This window comes from Ovis canadensis, chromosome X (assembly GCF_042477335.2).
Source record: "Ovis canadensis isolate MfBH-ARS-UI-01 breed Bighorn chromosome X, ARS-UI_OviCan_v2, whole genome shotgun sequence".
Taxonomy (NCBI): domain Eukaryota; kingdom Metazoa; phylum Chordata; class Mammalia; order Artiodactyla; family Bovidae; genus Ovis; species Ovis canadensis.
This window is the reverse complement of record NC_091727.1, coordinates 109372691-109391280: the sequence shown is the minus strand read 5'-3', so window position 1 is coordinate 109391280 and position 18590 is coordinate 109372691. Positions and strand designations below refer to the sequence as shown.

Here is an 18590-nt window from a genome sequence, read left to right as displayed (position 1 = left end):
CTCTTCCAGAAAATTGCAGAGGAAGGTAAACTTCCAAACTCATTCTATGAGGCCACCGTCACCCTAATCCCAAAACCTGACAAAGATGCCAGAAAAAAAAAAAAAAAAAACTACAGGCCAGTGTTACTGATGAACATAGATGCAGAAATCCTTAACAAAATTCTAGCAATCAGAATCCAACAACAGATTAAAAAGACCATACACCATGACCAAGTGGGCTTTATCCCAGAGATGCAAGGATTCTTCAATATCTGCAAATCAATCAATGTAATACACCACATTAACAGATTGAAAGATAAAAGCCATATGATTATCTCAATAGAGGCAGAGAAAGCCTTTGACAAAATTCAACATCCATTTATGATAAAAAACTCTCCAGAAAGCAGGAATAGAAGGAACATACCTCAACATAATAAAAGCTATATATGACAGACCCACAGCAAACATTCTCCTCAATGGTGAAAAATTGAAAGCATTTCCCCTAAAGCCAGGAACAAGACAAGGGTGCCAGCTTTTACCACTAGAACATAGTTTTGGAAATTTTGGCCACAGCAATCAGAGTAGAAACAGAAAAAAAAAGAATGCAAATTCGAAAAGAAGTAAAACTCTCACTGTTTGCAGATAACATGATCCTCTACATAGAAAACGGTAAAGACTCCACCAGAAAATTACTAGAGCTGATCAATGAATATAGTAAAGTTGCAGGATATAAAATCAACACACAAATCCGTTGCATTCCTATACACTAATAATGAGAAAATAGAGAAATTAAGGAAACAATTCCATTCACCATTGCAACGCAAAGAATAAAATACTTAGGAATATATCTACCTAAAGAAACTGAAGACCTATAGATAGAAAACTATAAAACACTGGAAAAGAAATCAAAGAGGACACTAATAGATGGAGAAATATACTGTGTTCATGTATCGGAAGAATCAATATAGTGAAAATGATACTACCCAAAGTAATCTATAGATTCAGTGTAATCCCTATCAGGCTATCAACGGTATTTTTCACAGAGCTAGAACAAATAATTTCACAATTTGTATGGAAATACAAAAAACCTCGAATAGCCAAAGCAATTTTGAGAAGGAAGAATGGAACTGGAGGAATCAACCTGCCTGACTTCAGGGTCTACTACAAAGCCAGTCATGAAGACGGTATGGTACTGGCACAAAGCAGAAATATAGATCAATGGAACAAAATAGCCCAGAGATAAATCCACACACCTATGGACACCTTATCTTTGACAAAGGAGGCAAGAATGTACAGTGGAGAAAAGACAATCTCTTTAACAAGTAGTGCTGGGAAAACTGGTCAACACTTGTAAAAGAATGAAACTAGAACACTTTCTAACAGCATACACAAAAATAAACGCAAAATGGATTAAAGTGTAAGACCAGAAACTATAAAACTCCTAGAGGAGAACATAGGCAAAATACACTCCAACATAAATCACAGCAGGATCCTCTATGACCTACCTCCCAGAATATTGGAAATAAAAGCAAAAATAAACAAATGGGACCTAATCAATTCCAGAAAAATAAACGACCCAATCAAAAAATGGGCCATAGAACTAAACAGACATTTCTCCAAAGAAGACATATAGATGGCTAAGAAACACATGAAAAGATGCTCAACATCACTCATTATCAGAGAAATGCAGATGAAAACCACAATGAGGTACCATTTTACGCCAGTCAGAATGGCTGCAATCCAAAAGTCTACAAGCAATAAATGCTGGAGAGGGTGTCGAGAAAAGGGAACCCTCTTACACTGTTGGTGGGAATGCAAACTAGTACAGCCACTATGGAGAACAGTGTGGAGATTCCTTAGAAAACTGGAAATAGAACTGCCTTATGACCCAGCAATCCCACTGCTGGGCGTACACACCGAGGAAACCAGAATTGAAAGAGACACGTGTACCCCAATGTTCATTGCAGCACTGTCTACAATAGTCAGGACATGGAAGCAACCTAGATGTCCATCAGCAGATGAATGGATAAGATAGCTGTGGTACATATACACAATGGAGTATTACTCAGCCATTAAAAAGAATGCATTTGAATCAGTTCTAATGAGGTGGATGAAACTGGAGCCTATTATACAGAGTGAAGTAAGCCAGAAAGAAAAACAGCAATACAGTGAAAAGATATAGAAACTACAACAAAAAACAAAGATTCTGAAGTGAGGTGAAGTTGCTCAGTCGTGTCTGACTCTTTGCAACCCCATGGACTGTAGCCTATCAGGCTCCTCCATCCATGGGATTTTCCAGGCAAGAGTGCTGGAGTGGATTGCCCTTTCCTTCTCCAGGGGATCTTCCTGACCCAGGAATCAAATCTGGGTCTCCCACATTGCAAGCAGACGCGTTACTGTCTGAGCCACCATACTAAGGCATATATATGGAATTTAGAAAGGTGGTAATGATAACCCTGTATGTGAGACAGCAAAAGAGACCCAGATGTATAGAACAATGTTTTGGACTCTGTGGGAGAGGGAGAGGGTGAGACAATTTGGGGGAATGGCACTGAAACATGTATAATATCATTATAATAAACGAATTGCCAGACCAGGTTCGATACTTGATGCTTCGGGCTGGTGCACTGGGATGACCCGGAGAGATGGTATGGGGAGGGAGGTGGGAGTGGGGTTTAGGATGGGGAACATGTGTACGCTCGTGGCGGATTCATGTTGATGTGTGGTAGAACCAATACAATATTGTAAAGTAATTAACCTCCACGTAAAAGAAATAAATTTTAAAAAAAGGAGCAGAATATAATGTATTGTCACTGTTTGCTTTTTATTTGCATTGGGCCATTTAGTAATTGCCAGTTGTCCTCACTTCATTCTTCTATTCATCTGACCCCAGGCCATTTAAAAATTAAGCGAAAGTCATCTTGATGACAGAGATCCATCTGTTTCTTGGTAGGACCAATAGAGCTGACCTGGGATTGGCCATTCCTAGTTTTAAAATGTTTGATTATCCATGTGTAATAAGTATAGTAGTAGTAATAGTGTTAATCCCTCAGTGATGTCCAACTCTTTGCAACCCCATGGGCTGCAGCCAGCCAGGTTCCTCTGTCCATGGGATTCTCCAGGCAAGAATACCAGAGTGGATTGTCATTTTCTCCTCCAGGGGCTCTTCTCGGCCCAGGAATGAAACCTAGGTCTCCTGCATTATTGTCAGATTCTTTACTGTCTGAGCTACCAAGGAAGAAGTACAGACAACTGTTTTGAAGGGGAAGTCAGCTGACAAGCAGATATACTTAGCACAGAAACCAAGAAATAAAAGAACAGGGAGAAAAGTATAAAGCAGACACAGATGGTTCCACACTTCCAAATTTGTCAGTCTTGTCTATCTACAATTCCACTGAGAAGTACTTGAGAAAGCAAGTTAAGAAAACACGCATATAAACAGAAACCCAAACTAAGTATTATGCAGTATAAAATCTCATTATGTTCAAGTTTCAGATTTTATTCATATATTAGCATGTGTCCATTTTTGAAACTTTTTTTCTTGTGTCCGTCAGTTGTACCTATGTGAAAAGAGATACTCGCATGATTATATTTGTCCTGAATTCGAATGTTATTCATGGTCAGGAAGAGCAATGAAGCTTATTGTTGCCCTAGATTTGTTTGGTCTAATTGTTCTTAATTATTGGTAGATTAAAAAGATAGATTTTAGTTGTTCTTTTTGCACTAAATAGAAACTTTTCTTTTGTTTTTCAAGGAACCAAATGGAGAGACTCCTTCATCTTTATACAGAGTTGCAGCAGTACTTCTACAATTTAACCTTATTGATTTAGATGATCTTTATGTACATGTAAGTTAACTGGGTTGCTAAGAATATTTGGTTATTCATCCCAGGGGTGGGGAAGAGGAGGAGGCAGCCATATAGCACTCCAGGATTGGTTCTAGACTCTCAAGTCTTAATTTTTGAAGCCCTATTACGTTATTGCTTTGTGTTTGCTTTATAAAGTGAATGAATTTAGTTTATTGGAACCATGGGAATAAAATACCTTTTGTCACTGCTGCAGTTTTCAAGGTTGACTATGAAATTAATTGTCGTCAAAGCATATGACATACGCTTTGACATATGTCTCCATGACATATGGAGAGAGAGGCCAAGTTCTAATTAATGTGGTTTTAGACTTCTATATTATACATGGATTATGGGAAATATAGGATTACCTAAATAGTTTTTCCTTTTCCCCTAAATGTTAATTTTGAGGGTTCAGGATGAATTTGGAACTTTTCGTGTACTGTTGAAAGATAGCTTCTCTGGTGTTTTTACTGCTGGATAATAGATGACTAATATTGTGCTTTTATTGCAGGATCTAGAGGAATGTGTATGTGGTTGTAATAGATGACCTCTAGTTTAGCAATAGCTTAGCCTGTCAGTTTGAAAACACTAGGTTTGTAGTACAGAATTTCTTGTTTTATTAGGTTGTTCATTAGGATATCTATGAACTGTTCAAAACTGACATCATCTTCACTGCCTTTGAAATCACTTTCTAACTTCTAACTTCCTTGCCTGTCATTACATATTATGGTTACAGAGCTGAATGAAATTTGATCAGTCTCTTGGAAGCAGTCATAGTCTAGCAAGGGAGAAAACATTTTGCATTCTATAAGTACTTTATTGGAAATAGTCACATAGTGCTATGAGGGCTCAAAATAGGTAGTGACCATCTCTGTCATTGGGGGATTTTGAAAGACTTCTCCAAACTACTGACGTTCACCTGGGAACTTGATAGATGAGTAGGTGTTGGCTAGGCTTAAATAGGTAGAAAGCATTGTAGGTAGAATTAACTGAATATAAAGGCAAGAGGTTTGTAAAGATTTCATTATCCCCTTAGGGGAACACTGAGAAGCTCAGAGTGGTTGGAGCCTAGGATGATATGTAGGGGAAATGAGGATGGAGAAGTAGACTGGAGGCCAAACTGTGAAGGGCTGTTAAGGGCCATGGTAAGGAGTTTGGATTTTTTTCTTGTTGATAGTAGACAGCCATTCAAGATTTAGTGTAGACAAGGATGTACAAACTGAAAACATGAAAAACTGGTCAGAAAAAGAAGAATCTGAAGACATAGGTATGAGTTTATACAGGCAAATGTATACTCGCAGAACAAATGGAAAGTACAAAAATGATGATAGATTTATTACTGATATTTTTCAGCTTAATTATAAATATAAGCAGAGTTTAAAAGTATTCCTGTTAAAGTGACAGGGATTTTCAGATTGGATTAAAAACCAGTTTATTGTTTACATGAGACTTCTAAAACCTAAGGGCAAAGAAAGGTTGAAAGTAAAAGGGTGGGAAAATATACCAGGGAAATTATTCTTGTCAGACAGAACAGAGAATCACTTTATAATAATAAACTTGTTTGTACTAGAAAGATATAATCATTATAACTTTTATATATACCTAATACCATATTTTCAAAATACACAAGACTAGAAATGGAGAGAACTATAATTAAAAACTTAGAGTTAATCCACTGTAATGGGAGATTTCAGAGGCAATTGAAGAAGACTAGGTAAAAGATGAGAATCTGTGGTAGATATATGATAGGTATATAAATAGAGCAATAAAAATGGGTTTGATTGGCAGTGGAGAGAATAAGGAATGAGAAAAAGTCTGGCTTACCTCCTTGCACCAGTCCATAATGAGTTTTCTTCCACTCCCCTTTTTTGACTGATGAGATAAAGTCTGTAGTATGTAGTTTAATATTTCACTGTGTCTCCTTGTGCATGTGCTCAGTCATGTCCAACTCTTTGTGGCTCCATGGACTATAGCCCACCAGGCTCCTCTGGCCATGAGATTTTCCTGGCAAGGATACTGGAGAGGGTTACCATTTCCTACTCCAGGGGATCTTCCTGACCCAGGGATTGAACCTGCATTTCTTGTGTCTCCTGCATTGGCAGGAGATTCTTTACCACTCCTCCACCTGGGAAGCCCCTCACTGTGTCTCCTTTTATTATTTACTGATTTTTTAGTTTGTGTTAGATTTATCTATTGAAATAGATTTTGCATTTCTAGGGGCAGGAATGGTGAGCTATCACCATAGTGCCTAGCAAAAATGACTCAATAATGGTTTGTTGGATATGTGTCTATTTATGAACTGTCCATATTAACCATCTTCTACTCATACAAGATGGCTATACTTGAGATACTTGATCCTTTTTTTCATAATGGAGGGTCAACTATCCACATGATACTTTTCCTTTTGTAATAAACTAGAAACTAGTTTGTGACTTAAGGCAAATAGGTGTCCAGAAAATGAAAAGTGAGATGTCAAGCTGTTCATAATTTTTTGACTTGAGATTTTTCATTTAGAGGAATCAAATTTGCCCCATTATGTAAATCAATAGTTTACCTCTCCCAAATTGGATCTGTATATAGTATTTTATTTAATTTGGAGTTTGGCCTTTAAAGGGGAAATCTCTGACATTTTTAATTGAACAGGTACACATTTTCTTGGATAAACTAACAAATGCAATGGTAGGCACTACTGTTGTAGTATAATATTAATTTAGGACCTCTAACAGAAGAGATGAAACTTTGAATTGCTACCTGAGTTTAAAATTGTACAACATTCAGGTATTTAACCCTGTCAGGTTAATATGAAAATAAGGGGGAGACCTATTTCAAAGGGAAATTATGATCATAAATAGACCAGACTTCTTATGTACAGTTTTATCAATTAAGAGTAGTGTTTGCTTTTTATATGTATGTGTAAATAGTATTAGCTAACTTATGAAATTTTAATGAATTATTTTTAGCTTCTTCCAGCTGATAATTGCATTATGGATGAACACAAACGAGAAATAGTAGAAGCTAAGCAGATCGTTAGGAAACTTACAATGGTTGTATTGTCTTCTGATAAAATTGACGAGCGAGAGAAAGAAAAGGAAAAAGAAGAGGAGAAAGTGGAGAAGGTATATAATTTATTCTGATAAATGTTGTCTTCTGGATTTAAAATTATGAAATTCAACTTGTGGAAGAATAATTTCTTAATTTTGATTGTGATGAAACCTAGTTTGTGGAATACTAATTTGCAAACATGGTTTTGGTACCTCCCAAATGAGGCTGTCATGTTTTTTCCTATATAAATTTCAGAATGTATTCTAGATAATATCACACATGTATTGACTATATTTGTGCTCTGTGTATAGTGTCTCTCAAGTCCTGAAGGGATTCTCAAAGATGAATTCTAGTTTCCTGTGGCACAATAGAACCTTAAGTAGAACTGAATTTAATTCTAAGTCTGTAAACTGTTGTGTTTTGTCTGCTAAATGAAAAAGCAGATCCTGTTATTTCTTTTTTCAGTCACTAAAAATCTTGATTGTGCTTTCAAGAAAATACTGTTGAATTTGCTGTGAATGGCAACTGTTGTTGACATACATTGTGTTATTTGGCTTAGTTTTTTTAAATGAAAAAATATTTAAAGATTTATTGGTATCTGTATTCTGAGTATCTTTGCTATAATTGTTCCATTTTAGCCACCTGACAACCAAAAACTTGGTTTGTTGGAAGCCTTGTTAAAGATTGGTGATTGGCAGCATGCACAGAGCATTATGGATCAGATGCCTCCATACTATGCAGCTTCACATAAACTAATAGCCCTTGCAATTTGCAAGCTGATTCATATAACTATTGAGCCTCTCTATCGAAGGTATGTTACCATATGGTTTACTAATTGAGGTAGAAAGAGTTTAGGACTACAAAATAAAATCTGCATATTTACCTTGTCTCCTTCAATCAAGCATATATTTTAATTCAATCAAGCATATATTTTAAATTGTTTTATCAGAATATAAGAGATGTTCACAGAGCATATCCTTCTGGCAGGTATTAATCAGTGACTTGTCTCCCATCACCTACACCAGGCATTGCAGAATTTGTGCTGCAGTGTTGTCTAAAAGCTACATGTTAGATTTCTAGGTAGGATTTGCTCCGCTGAGAGTAAAAACTCCATTCTTCTGTTTTTGACTTTTCCTTCTCTCTTGGGGATGAGAGAATTCCTAAAGTTTTTACCTAGTGTAATTTTCCTCTATCTTGGGTTGAGTGGCTCTGAGTGAGGTCTGTGCCACTCTGCTTGCCTTGTCTCTTCTGGCATATAGGCTGCTCTTCTGGAAATTGCTAGTGCAGCCTCTCTCATCATCCCTGGTTACTGTGTCAACCAGTCCTCTAGCCCTCAACCTACTTGTAGGATACTTAGGAGCAGTACTGGCAGCAGTGCTGGCTTCAGCCCCACAGATCAGAGCCTGCCTCAAAAGCCCCAGCTTTGTGACTCATGCATAGCTGCTGGCTGCTGCCTTCAGTGCCACGTGGGCTGTGGACCATGAAGGCTCTTCTTCAGAGAGTGACCCCTGTGACTCCACAGCGGAACACCTGCTCAGCAGGTGAGAACTCTGGGCATGTTGTCCTTTTTAGTGTGACATACCCTCTTTCATTATGCTGCTCACCTACCTCACACTCAGTCTAGGTAGTGGAAGTCAGGTTGAGAAATGTTTAATGTTATCTCCGTATTTTTCTCTTTCATCTTTGTGTCTCTGAGGTCCATCCCTTGTTCCCCATTCCCATATCCAAATTCCTGATATTGACCAAATTTAATTAAAAACCAAGTTCATGTGATGTATGAATATGTTACCTGTTACATGGAACCTACATTACTCTGATTTCCTTTTCTTATGCAGTTAATTTGAAACGGTCTCCTAAGCTCTGAGTTTTTTCAAATGAGTATTGTTTTTGTTTTCTTCTACCAGTTAAATTATGTGGTATAATGAAGTTAAGCACAAATGAAATAGAAGAAGCAAATTTGAGTAAGGAAAGTTTTATAATATGACTGTGTTAATTTAAAATGGAGCATTGCATAGTATATATACATTTTTCTTCTTTTTGTAGAGTTGGCGTTCCTAAAGGTGCTAAAGGCTCACCTGTTAGTGCTTTGCAAAATAAGAGAGCACCAAAACAAGCAGAGAGCTTTGAAGATTTGAGGAGAGACGTCTTCAATATGTTCTGTTACCTTGGTCCCCACCTTTCTCACGATCCCATTTTATTTGCAAAAGTGGTGCGGATAGGCAAGTCATTTATGAAGGAGGTTAGTAAGTTTTTTTTCTTTAGAGCAGAAAGCTAAATTATAGAATGAAAATGTTCTGAGTATATTTGTGTTATATGTATCTCTAGAAATGCAAAGAAAGTAAACTTAAGAAAATGTTATGCTGAGTAAGATTTGGACAAAGTCAATTGTGTCCCAACCATTTATATATAAAAACTTAAATCCAGTCAAGCCCTCCAGGTAGAAAAATATGGTTTGGACATGTGATTGCTTTTGGAATCCTCTTATAATTGTGGTTATTTGAACATTCTTTCCTCTTGCTTTTATTCTGCTCATTTATTTTATTGGCTGCAGTTTTGAATCATTGCCATTATTTGTGTGAAGTCCCTTTAGCCTCAGACTTCAGACTGTTCAGGATCCATTTTTTTTTTTAGTAAACTTTTTATTGAAGTAAAACATGATACAGAAAGCACACAAACCATAATTATATAGCTCAGTGGCTTTTTCCAAACTAAATAGCCATGTGTCTACCACTTAGATCAAGAGATAGAACAGTGCTAACACTTGAGAGTTTTCCTTAGATGCTCTCCTAATCACTACTCCAAGGGAAACTTATTATTTTATTGATATAGAGTTGGTATACAATATTATATTAGTTTCAGATATATAGCAAAGTGGTTTGGCTATACATATGTATGTATATATCTTTATGCCATTTTTTTGGTTCTTTTCCATTATAGTTTATTAAAAATATACTGAATATAGTTCCCTGTGAGATGCAGTAAATCCTTATCTATTTTGTATATGGTAGTGTGCATCTGTTCATCCTTTGCTCCCAATTTATTCTGTCTGTGAGTCTATTTCTGTTTTGAAAATAAGTTCATTTATATCATCTTTTCAGATTCCTCATAAAAGTGATATATATTTGTCTTCCTCTGTCTGACTTACTTCACTTCGTATGATAATCCCAAGGTCCATCCATTTTGTGGCAGATGGCATTGTTTCATTCTTTTTTATGGCTGAGTAATATTCCATTGTGTGTGTGTGTGTGTGTGTGTGTGTGTGTGTGTGTGTGTGTGTGTGTGTGTGTGTGTGTGTACATACACAGATACACAGACCCCACATATTTTTCTCCATTCGTTCTTGATGAACACTTAGGTTGCTTCTGTGTCTTGGCTTATTATTCTTTTTTAAAGTTAGTTTTGAGTTATAATTTACATAGAGTAAATCTCACCAACTTTAAGTATGCAATTTGATGAATTTTGACAGATGTATATAGTTGTATGTCTACCACCACAATCATGATATAGGATATTTTCATCATCCCAGCAAGTTCCTCTTGCTCCTTTGCCATCATTCCCTCCCTTCATTGCTGGTTCCTGACAACCACTGGTAGGCTTTCTGTCACTATGTTTTTGCTTTTTCTAGAGTTTGACATAAACGGAATTGTATAGAATGTACTCTTTTCTGTCTGGTTTCTTCCACTTAATGCTTTTGAGATTCATCTCAGTTGTATGTGTCAGTAGTTCTTTATTGCTGTGTAACATTTCATTATATGCACATAAGAGAGTTTATTTGTTTGCCAGTTGATGGGCATTGAGTTGTTTCTAATTAGGGGCTATTGTAAATAAAGCTGCTATGGATATTCTTCTACGGTCTTTTTTCCCGGGGAGTGTATGTTTTTGTTTCCCCAGGATTGGGATTGCTGGGCCATATGGGTAAGTGTATGTTTAACTTTTTGTCAAACTTTTCCAACACGTGTGTACCATTTTGCACTCCTGGGAACATTGTATATGACTTCCTAATGCCCCACATCCTTATCAACATTTGGTATTGTCAGTCTTTTAAATATTAGTCATTCTAATGGGTGTGTAGTTCTATCTTTTGTGTTGTAATTTATGTTTCACTGATGATCAGTGATGTTGAGCATCTTCTCACGTTCGTACTTGCCATTTGTAATCACTTTTATTGAAATGTCTATTCAAATCTCTTGCCCATTTTAAATTCAGTTGTCTTTTATTCTCAGTCTGATTTGCCTTGTCATTTTGTTTACTGTCTTTTGTAAAGCAAAGATTTAAAATTTTGATTAATTCCAATCTAATAGCACTTCTCTTTTATAGTTTGTGCTTTGTGTTCTAAGAGGTCTTTGCGTAACCAGGGTCTTAAAGAATGCGTAATTTCTTTTCAGTTGTAAAGTAGTGTAACCAAAAGACTCTAGAAATCTGGAAATTGTTGCAAGCATAAATGTGGTTTTCTCCAGTGTTTGGTGATTGCACCTAATTTTTAATTTTTGACAACAGTAACTGGATAGAAAATTAACAACTCTTGTGTATTAATCACTTGACACCTATTTCATTTGGCTTTAGATACTTAGCTGGTAGATAATTTTTTTTAATGTTAACAAATTTATATTTTATAAAGGTACGCTAAAGAAATCTGCTAAGTAGTTCATTACTATACATGATATTTATTATATAGCATATATTCATATATTCATATAAAAGAACTAAAACAGTGTTTCATTATCTTGATCCTTATAGTCTGAAAAGGATGAGTCATGTTAACTAGTGCTTGTTCAAAGAACACGGGTTGTGTTTTCCCAGTGTGTAATATTGAGAAGCATGTAAAGTCAATTTGTCCCATTACTGGTGATGTTAGCATTAATCACTTGGTTAAGGTGATTGCTGCCAGGTTTCTCCAGTGTATAGTTACTTTTTTTCCCTTTGTTGTTAATATGTGTCCTGTGGGGAGATACTTTGAGACAATGTAGACAGCCTCTTTCTCATCTTACTTTCACCCACTAATGTTATTCTTTTTCATTGAAAATCTTAATGTTCAGATCTCTTGTTTTGAAATTCTTCCTCTGGCTATGAGTATCATAAACTTGTAAGCAGGAGCCCAAACATCAAACTTTTGGAAGTCCCATATGTAGACATATGTATAAACATATACAGATACAGTATTGTTAAGATACACAGGTGCTAAAAGTCTTCCAGTCTGCCATCTCCATTGTAGCCCTTGTTTGTCTTTATTCTATCACAGTTGTGCCTGGTGCCTGCCCCTAACTCCAGTCTCTATTTTTGCAAAGGTAGAAAGGCAGAAGGGAAGGTGAAAAAGTTTATTTTGATCCCAGTGTGGAAAGAAATCTATCTTCTCTCATTTCTAAGGTTGTGGTAGTAAAAGTGCATCTTTCCAATGATCTGACTTAGCATTTTGGTTCATTTTTTTACCCTAAAAATACTTCACTATAACAAATCATTGTGTGTTTATATATAGGTTTAAAAGACTTTGGTTGCCTAGCTCGAAATTTAATCTTTTTTTTTCTTTCTTTTTTTTAAGGTTCCTTCTAAAGGGGGAATATGGGGCTTCCCAGGTAGCTTAGCTGGAAAAGAATCCACCTGCAATGCAGGAGATCCTGGTTCGATTCCTGGGTCAGGAATTTCCCCTGGAGAACTGATAGGCTACCCAGTCCAGTATTCTTGGGCTTCCCTGGTGGCTCAGACAGTAAAGAATCTGCCTGCAATGCGGGAGACCTGGGTTTGATCCCTGGGTTGAGAAGAACCCCTAGAGGAGGGCATGGCAACCCACTCCAGTATTCTTGCCCAGAGAATCCCCATGGATAGAGGAGCCTGGCTGGCTACAGTCCATGGGGTCACAAAGAGTGACATGACTGAGCAACTTCTCTGTAGTCTGGAATAGGAAGTGAATGAGCTCCATGAGGCTGAGTACAGCCATCATTTAGGGGATCTCTGTTTTGTCTTCTGAGATAGATTACACATCGTATACTAGGCATGCCCAGCCAAGTGGGTATCCAGCTCCCTTGGACTTTGATTCCCTAGTCTGAGCCCAGTTCCTTTGAGAGACAGCAAGCCTTAGCAGCCAGAGTCCTGCTGTGCTGCTACTCAGAAGGGATTTTCCTCAGGCTACTTACTTACCTTGTAGGTCTTGTTCCCTAAAGGATTTTATTTACTTACCTTCCTTGCTCAGTACTATTTCTGGGGATTGGGTTAACGGCAGGCACCATGCCATACTGTCTGTAGTTTAGAATCTTTGTGTGTGTGTGTGTGTGTGTTTGCATGCCCTTGAAATTAACAGCATAATTTGCTCTTTTCGTGCTTGGTTGGTGGTGATTTGGGGACATAAAAAAAGTAAGCTATATTTTGTTTATTGCATTAGGGGCCGGGGGAGAGAAATTCTGTTTATGCTTCACTCTGTCATCTTAATTCAGTTGTCTGACTAGTTTCTTTATTTGACTGTTTCTTATGTTGGACTTTGGTAAAAAAGCCAAAGGAAAGGAAAGTGAGGTCGCTCAGTCGTGTCTGACTCTGCGACCCCATGGACTGTAGCCTACCAGACTCCTCTGTCCATGGGATTTTCCAGGCAAGAATACTGGAGTGGGTTGCCATTTCCTTCTCTGAAGTGCTCTAAATTGATTCACAGATAAAGTTTATAGAGAAACCTAGAGTCAAAGGGTCAGATTGGGTACTATTGGGTTGGCCAAGAAATTTGTTTCAGTTTTTCAGTGAGATGTTCTGGAAAAACCCAAATGAACCTTTTGGCTAACCCAGTAGGTGATAGTAGGAATAGTTGTGATAATGATAATTGTGGTAATGTGGAAGAATGTCCTTACTCTTAGGAGATGCACAGTGAAGTTTTTTGAGATCATGTCTGTAACTTTTTTGGTCAAGAGAAAAAAAGGCAAATGTAAATTGTTGAATATGCATAGGAGGTATATAGATGTTCATGGATAGCATACATTGATTCAACTTTTATGTAAGCTTAGAATTTTTCATAATAAAAATTTGGGTTACTAGGGGAGAATGTACCTTAATACCATTCATCCTTAAACTGGCTCTAGTTTATGAACCAGCTACTTTAGAATCTTGACTTGATATTTATTGTTTTTTGTTAGCTATTAGGGGAGGGAGAGTCATTTTCCTAAGCCAGAGATGGGTGGTAATAATATTTGTCGTCTAGCTCCTGGGGTTGCAGTGTGAATCAAATGAGATATGTCATCTCACACGCTAGTAAAGTATTGCTCAAAATTCTCCAAGCCAGGCTTCAGCAATACATGAACCATGAACTTCCAGATGTTCAAGCTGGTTTTAGAAAAGGCAGAGGAACCAGAGATCAAATTGCCAACATCTGCTAGATCATTAAAAAAGCAAGAGAGTTCCAGAAAAACATCTATTTCTGCTTTATTGACTATGCCAGAGCCTTTGACTGTGTGGATCACAATAAACTGTGGAAAATTCTTCAAGAGAATGGAATACCAGACCACGTGACCTGCCTCTTAAGAAACCTGTGTGCAGGTCAGGAAGCAACAGTTAGAACTGGACATGGAAAAACAGACTGGTTCCAAATAGGAAAAGGAGTACGTCAAGGCTGTATATTGTCACTCTGCTTATTTAACTTCTATGCAGAGTACATCATGAGAAATGCTGGGCTGGAAGAAGCACAAGCTGGAATCAAGATTGCCAGGAGAAATATCAGTAACCTCAGATATGAAGATGACACCACCCTTATGGCAGAAAGCAAAGAACTAAAGAGCCTCTTGATGAAAGTGAAAGAGGAGAGTGAGAAAGTTGGCTTAAAGCTCAACATTCAGAAAACGAAGATCATGGCATCCGGTCCCATCACTTCATGGGAAATAGATGGGGAAACAGTGGAAACAGTGGCAGACTTTATTTTTTTGGGCTCCAAAATCACTGCAGATGGTGATTGCAGCCATGAAATTAAAAGATGGTTACTCCTTGGAAGAAAAGTTATGACCAACCTAGACAGCATATTAAGAATCAGAGACATTACTTTGCCAACAAAGTCTAGTCAAGGCTATGGTTTTTCCAGTAGTCTTGTATGGATGTGAGAGTTGGACTATAAAGATAGCTGAGCGCTGAAGAATTGATGCTTTTGAACTGTGGTGTTGGAGAAGACTCTTGAGAGTCCCTTGGACTGCAAGGAGGTCCAACCAGTCCATCCTAAAGGAGATCAGTCCTGGGTGTTCATTGGAAGGACTGATGTTGAAGCTGAAACTCAATACTTTGGCCACCTGATGCGAAGAGCTGACTCATTGGAAAAGACCCTGATACTGGGAAAGATTGAGGGCAGGAGGAGGAGGGGACAACAGAGGATGAGATGGCTGGATGGCATCGCCAACTCAATGGACATGGGTTTGGGTGGACTCTAGGAGTTGGTGATGGACAGGGAGGCCTGGCGTGCTGCAATTCATGGGGTCACAAAGAGTTGGACACGACTGAGCAACTGAAGTGAACTGAACTGAAACTTAATTAGATTATAATAATTAGGTATTCAATTTTAGAGTTAAAAATAGTTGTCATGAATTTTTAAGATCATAATAAGTTATCACTTATGTCAGCTATTGCTACACTATCTTTGATGAATTTTTAAAAGTGTTAATATTGTTTAATCTATTTCTGTCTCTAAATATAAGATGCCACTTTAAAGTAGCAGTTTCGTTTCCCTCAGGAGCAGATTTTATATAGGAATGCTTTTAGCTTCTTTACATTGTAGTATTAAATGTTTCCCCCCCATTGTTGATTTGTTATAAATAATCAAAGAATTTTTTTCAAATAAAGGACATTTTTGTTGCTGGGTTTTAATGAACTTGGTAAAGGTAGTTATGGACGTGTGTCCATTTTAAAATAGAAACAAATTTTGTAAACTGTCTTAAATCAGAACTTTTCATTATAATCCTTATTGTCCAAATGGACACAGACACTGCTGTCGTTGGCAATCTAGAATTGGAGCATAAGTTTAATCTACAATACCCTTGCTGTTTAATGAGTCTGAGCAGGGAACAACTGTTAGAATGTTTATATTTGTATTATCCCCTATAATAATTGGTTTGAACTGAAGTCATTTTAGCTATTACTGAATATCTTCATATGGCAATTCTAAACAAGGTATAGAATCATAGTAATAAATTACTATGTAACAAATTACAAATAGGATCTTAATTTTTCCCATTAGTTATGTTTTTTACCTGGGAGGGGTATGTAAACATACAAGGAGAGGCAGACATTTAAATCTATTAGTAGGCAAATGGAGACTCTTATGTACAAACAGTATAATTTTAAAAACTTTGTTTTATACAAGAAAAGAAAGTGGAATTTTTAGTGTGGACCACATGCATGCAGTATACAAACACTTGATTTAACTATTGTAACTTCCTCTCTGTTTCCTGAAATTGAACCTTAGTGTTTAGTTTCAGAAAAGATAATTCAAAGTGTGTAAAAGAGAGGTAACATTTAAAATTACCCTGGGATAAAAACTGAGCCAGCACTTATGTCATCCTGTGTGTGGGTGACCATATTAGACATTCTTTGGCATCTTAGTAGAGGTTTGTCTTGACTGAAAAAGAAATGTGGTGGAAGATAGTACTTTTCATTTAGTATCCTACCCTGTGATTTCATAAAAGATGTAGTATCAAAGTTAAGGGATTATTTCTAACTAAATGTTTTGTAAAGTCTTTAAGAATTTCTGATTGAAAGTTAAAAAGACTTTGAACCAAAACACTGAAAGGCTATTGCGTTATCTCTTCTCCAGGCTTGATAAACTCAGGTTCCCATTACTTTTAATTTATAGGTTATATTTTCCTATTTTAAGTTACTGTGATGAGTGTTCTATAGACTCTATCAAAAAGGTTTTCTCATAGAGTAGTTTTAAGACAAATCTGAAGTTCTTAGCCCATTCCATGGAACATAGTACTCAGTGAATGATAGCTAATAAGAACAAGAAAAATAAGGACGTTGAAAGTAATGCCATGATTTATTTAAATGTAGCTTTGAATTCTAACCTAGGCTTAAATTTAAGTATTTTTCATTTTTTTCACTTTTCTGAGATAAAGTATACTCTAGTATGCTACTACTTTAGTATTTGAAACATTCATGAGTAACAGGTACTAAAAATAGTACATTAGTAATAAAAAAAGTAATTGATCTAGTTATATCTATGACTTTCCCCAACCTTTATTTTTCAACTCTCTCAAAGCCGCTTCTTGATGAACCTATTTTTTTTTTTTTATGTGGGGGGTTGTGCTCGGTACTGTTATGCAGCTCTGACAGCTACTCTGTCATTGTAGGGCAAGAATGAAACCTGCTTGGGGTCATTTATAGCCGATGGTCTGTGTAGACATAATTGTGTGTGCTCAATTTTACTCAGACTTAAAAATTCAGTTCCTAATAGTATATTGGTAAGCGTAGTTTTTTATCTTAAAGAGATCTTCAAAGATAAGAACTATCTTTGTCAATTCCTCAAAGATAGAAACTTTTTCCTGTTCATCTTTGAATTCCCAGTGCCTGGAACATAGTAAACAAATGCAGGAGTGAATATCTTTTATCCATCCCCATCCTTTCTCCCACTTCTGCCTGACCATTCAGTAAAGCTTTTAGTATTCTTTTGTGGGAATGGAGAGTTTTGTATGTGCTCTGAATTAAAAAGCATATTAAGTTAAGCTAAAGGAAACAATCAAGGAAGTGGAATGTGTAAAGGAAATCACTTTTACCTGTGTGTATATCTTGATATTTTTTTTTGTTCATCTTTATTATAACTAGCCTTTGATAGAAACGTTTTCTTACTGTTCTTCTAGATAGTTTCATTGTGGTTTCCATATTTCTTTCTCTCTTTCAAATTTTCCTGTTTGTGAAATCCAGAGAATTGATACATAGACATTAAAAACTAATGAAAGTATCTAGTAAGGGAATTAGGACAGCTTAATAACTAGGAAAATATCTTATTTGTATGGAGAAAACTGCATGTAGCTTTTTTAGGTTCATCTGAACTGTAGTATACTGAACTGATACTAGGAAAAGAGTAACTTAACTGCCTTTAAACCTAATTCTTCCAATTATGACAGACCCTTATTTCTGCCTCCCAGGATACACCCAGTATGCCATGAGGATTACCCCCCTCCTCCCAACAAAATAAAAGCAACTGTCTAGTTTGTTTTCTGCCAAGCCACTTCTTCATAACTGGACTCCTTATTTGCTGACCAGGATATATGTTGATGACTAAATTGTTTCTGTGAAAGGGAGCCATATTTTTTACCCTGCCAATTAAAAAAATGTGATTGATTGTTTTCCCATCAAAGTAATATGACTGTCCCTGAATTAGTCTTATGTGAAAATGTTGCATGGAAGTTAGATTTCCCTGTAGTAACACCCATTAAATTACTCAATCATGAAAACACATATGCACAAAATATCCTTATCTACCAGTAAAGTATGTGAACTGCTTATTTGCTTTCCCCCTTCTCACACTGAATATTGAGCTAAATCCTTTCCAGAAATCTAGATTGTCCTTGAGTATCAGTTCCTCAGCTGTCCTTTTGGCCTTTGCACACTCCCCACAACACTCCATCTGAATATTCACACATGAATGTTATGATTTCATTTTGAATGAATAAACAGCATTGTCAGACATGGCACTTCAGCAGCCCACCTGCAAATCACTGATAAAATAATGACCCAGGCCGTTTTGTTCAAGTCTGTTTAAATTAGGAAGTGG

The 18590-nt window shown here is 36.7% G+C and overlaps 1 protein-coding gene across 22 annotated transcripts in view; it reads left to right on the top strand.

The window, feature by feature from the left end:
- Positions 1 to 18590, top strand: part of THOC2 (THO complex subunit 2) — a 118638-nt gene that overhangs the window by 56256 nt on the left and 43792 nt on the right. For all 22 annotated transcript variants that reach the window (XR_011446435.1, XR_011446438.1, XR_011446436.1 and 19 more), the window contains exons 9-12: positions 3734 to 3826; positions 6787 to 6942; positions 7507 to 7679; positions 8912 to 9107. Coding sequence is in view for 17 of the 22 variants with exons in the window: in XM_070292081.1 (XP_070148182.1) it covers positions 3734 to 3826; positions 6787 to 6942; positions 7507 to 7679; positions 8912 to 9107 (618 nt within the window). In the remaining 5 variants the exon portion in view is untranslated. The remainder of the gene's footprint in view (positions 1 to 3733; positions 3827 to 6786; positions 6943 to 7506; positions 7680 to 8911; positions 9108 to 18590) is intronic.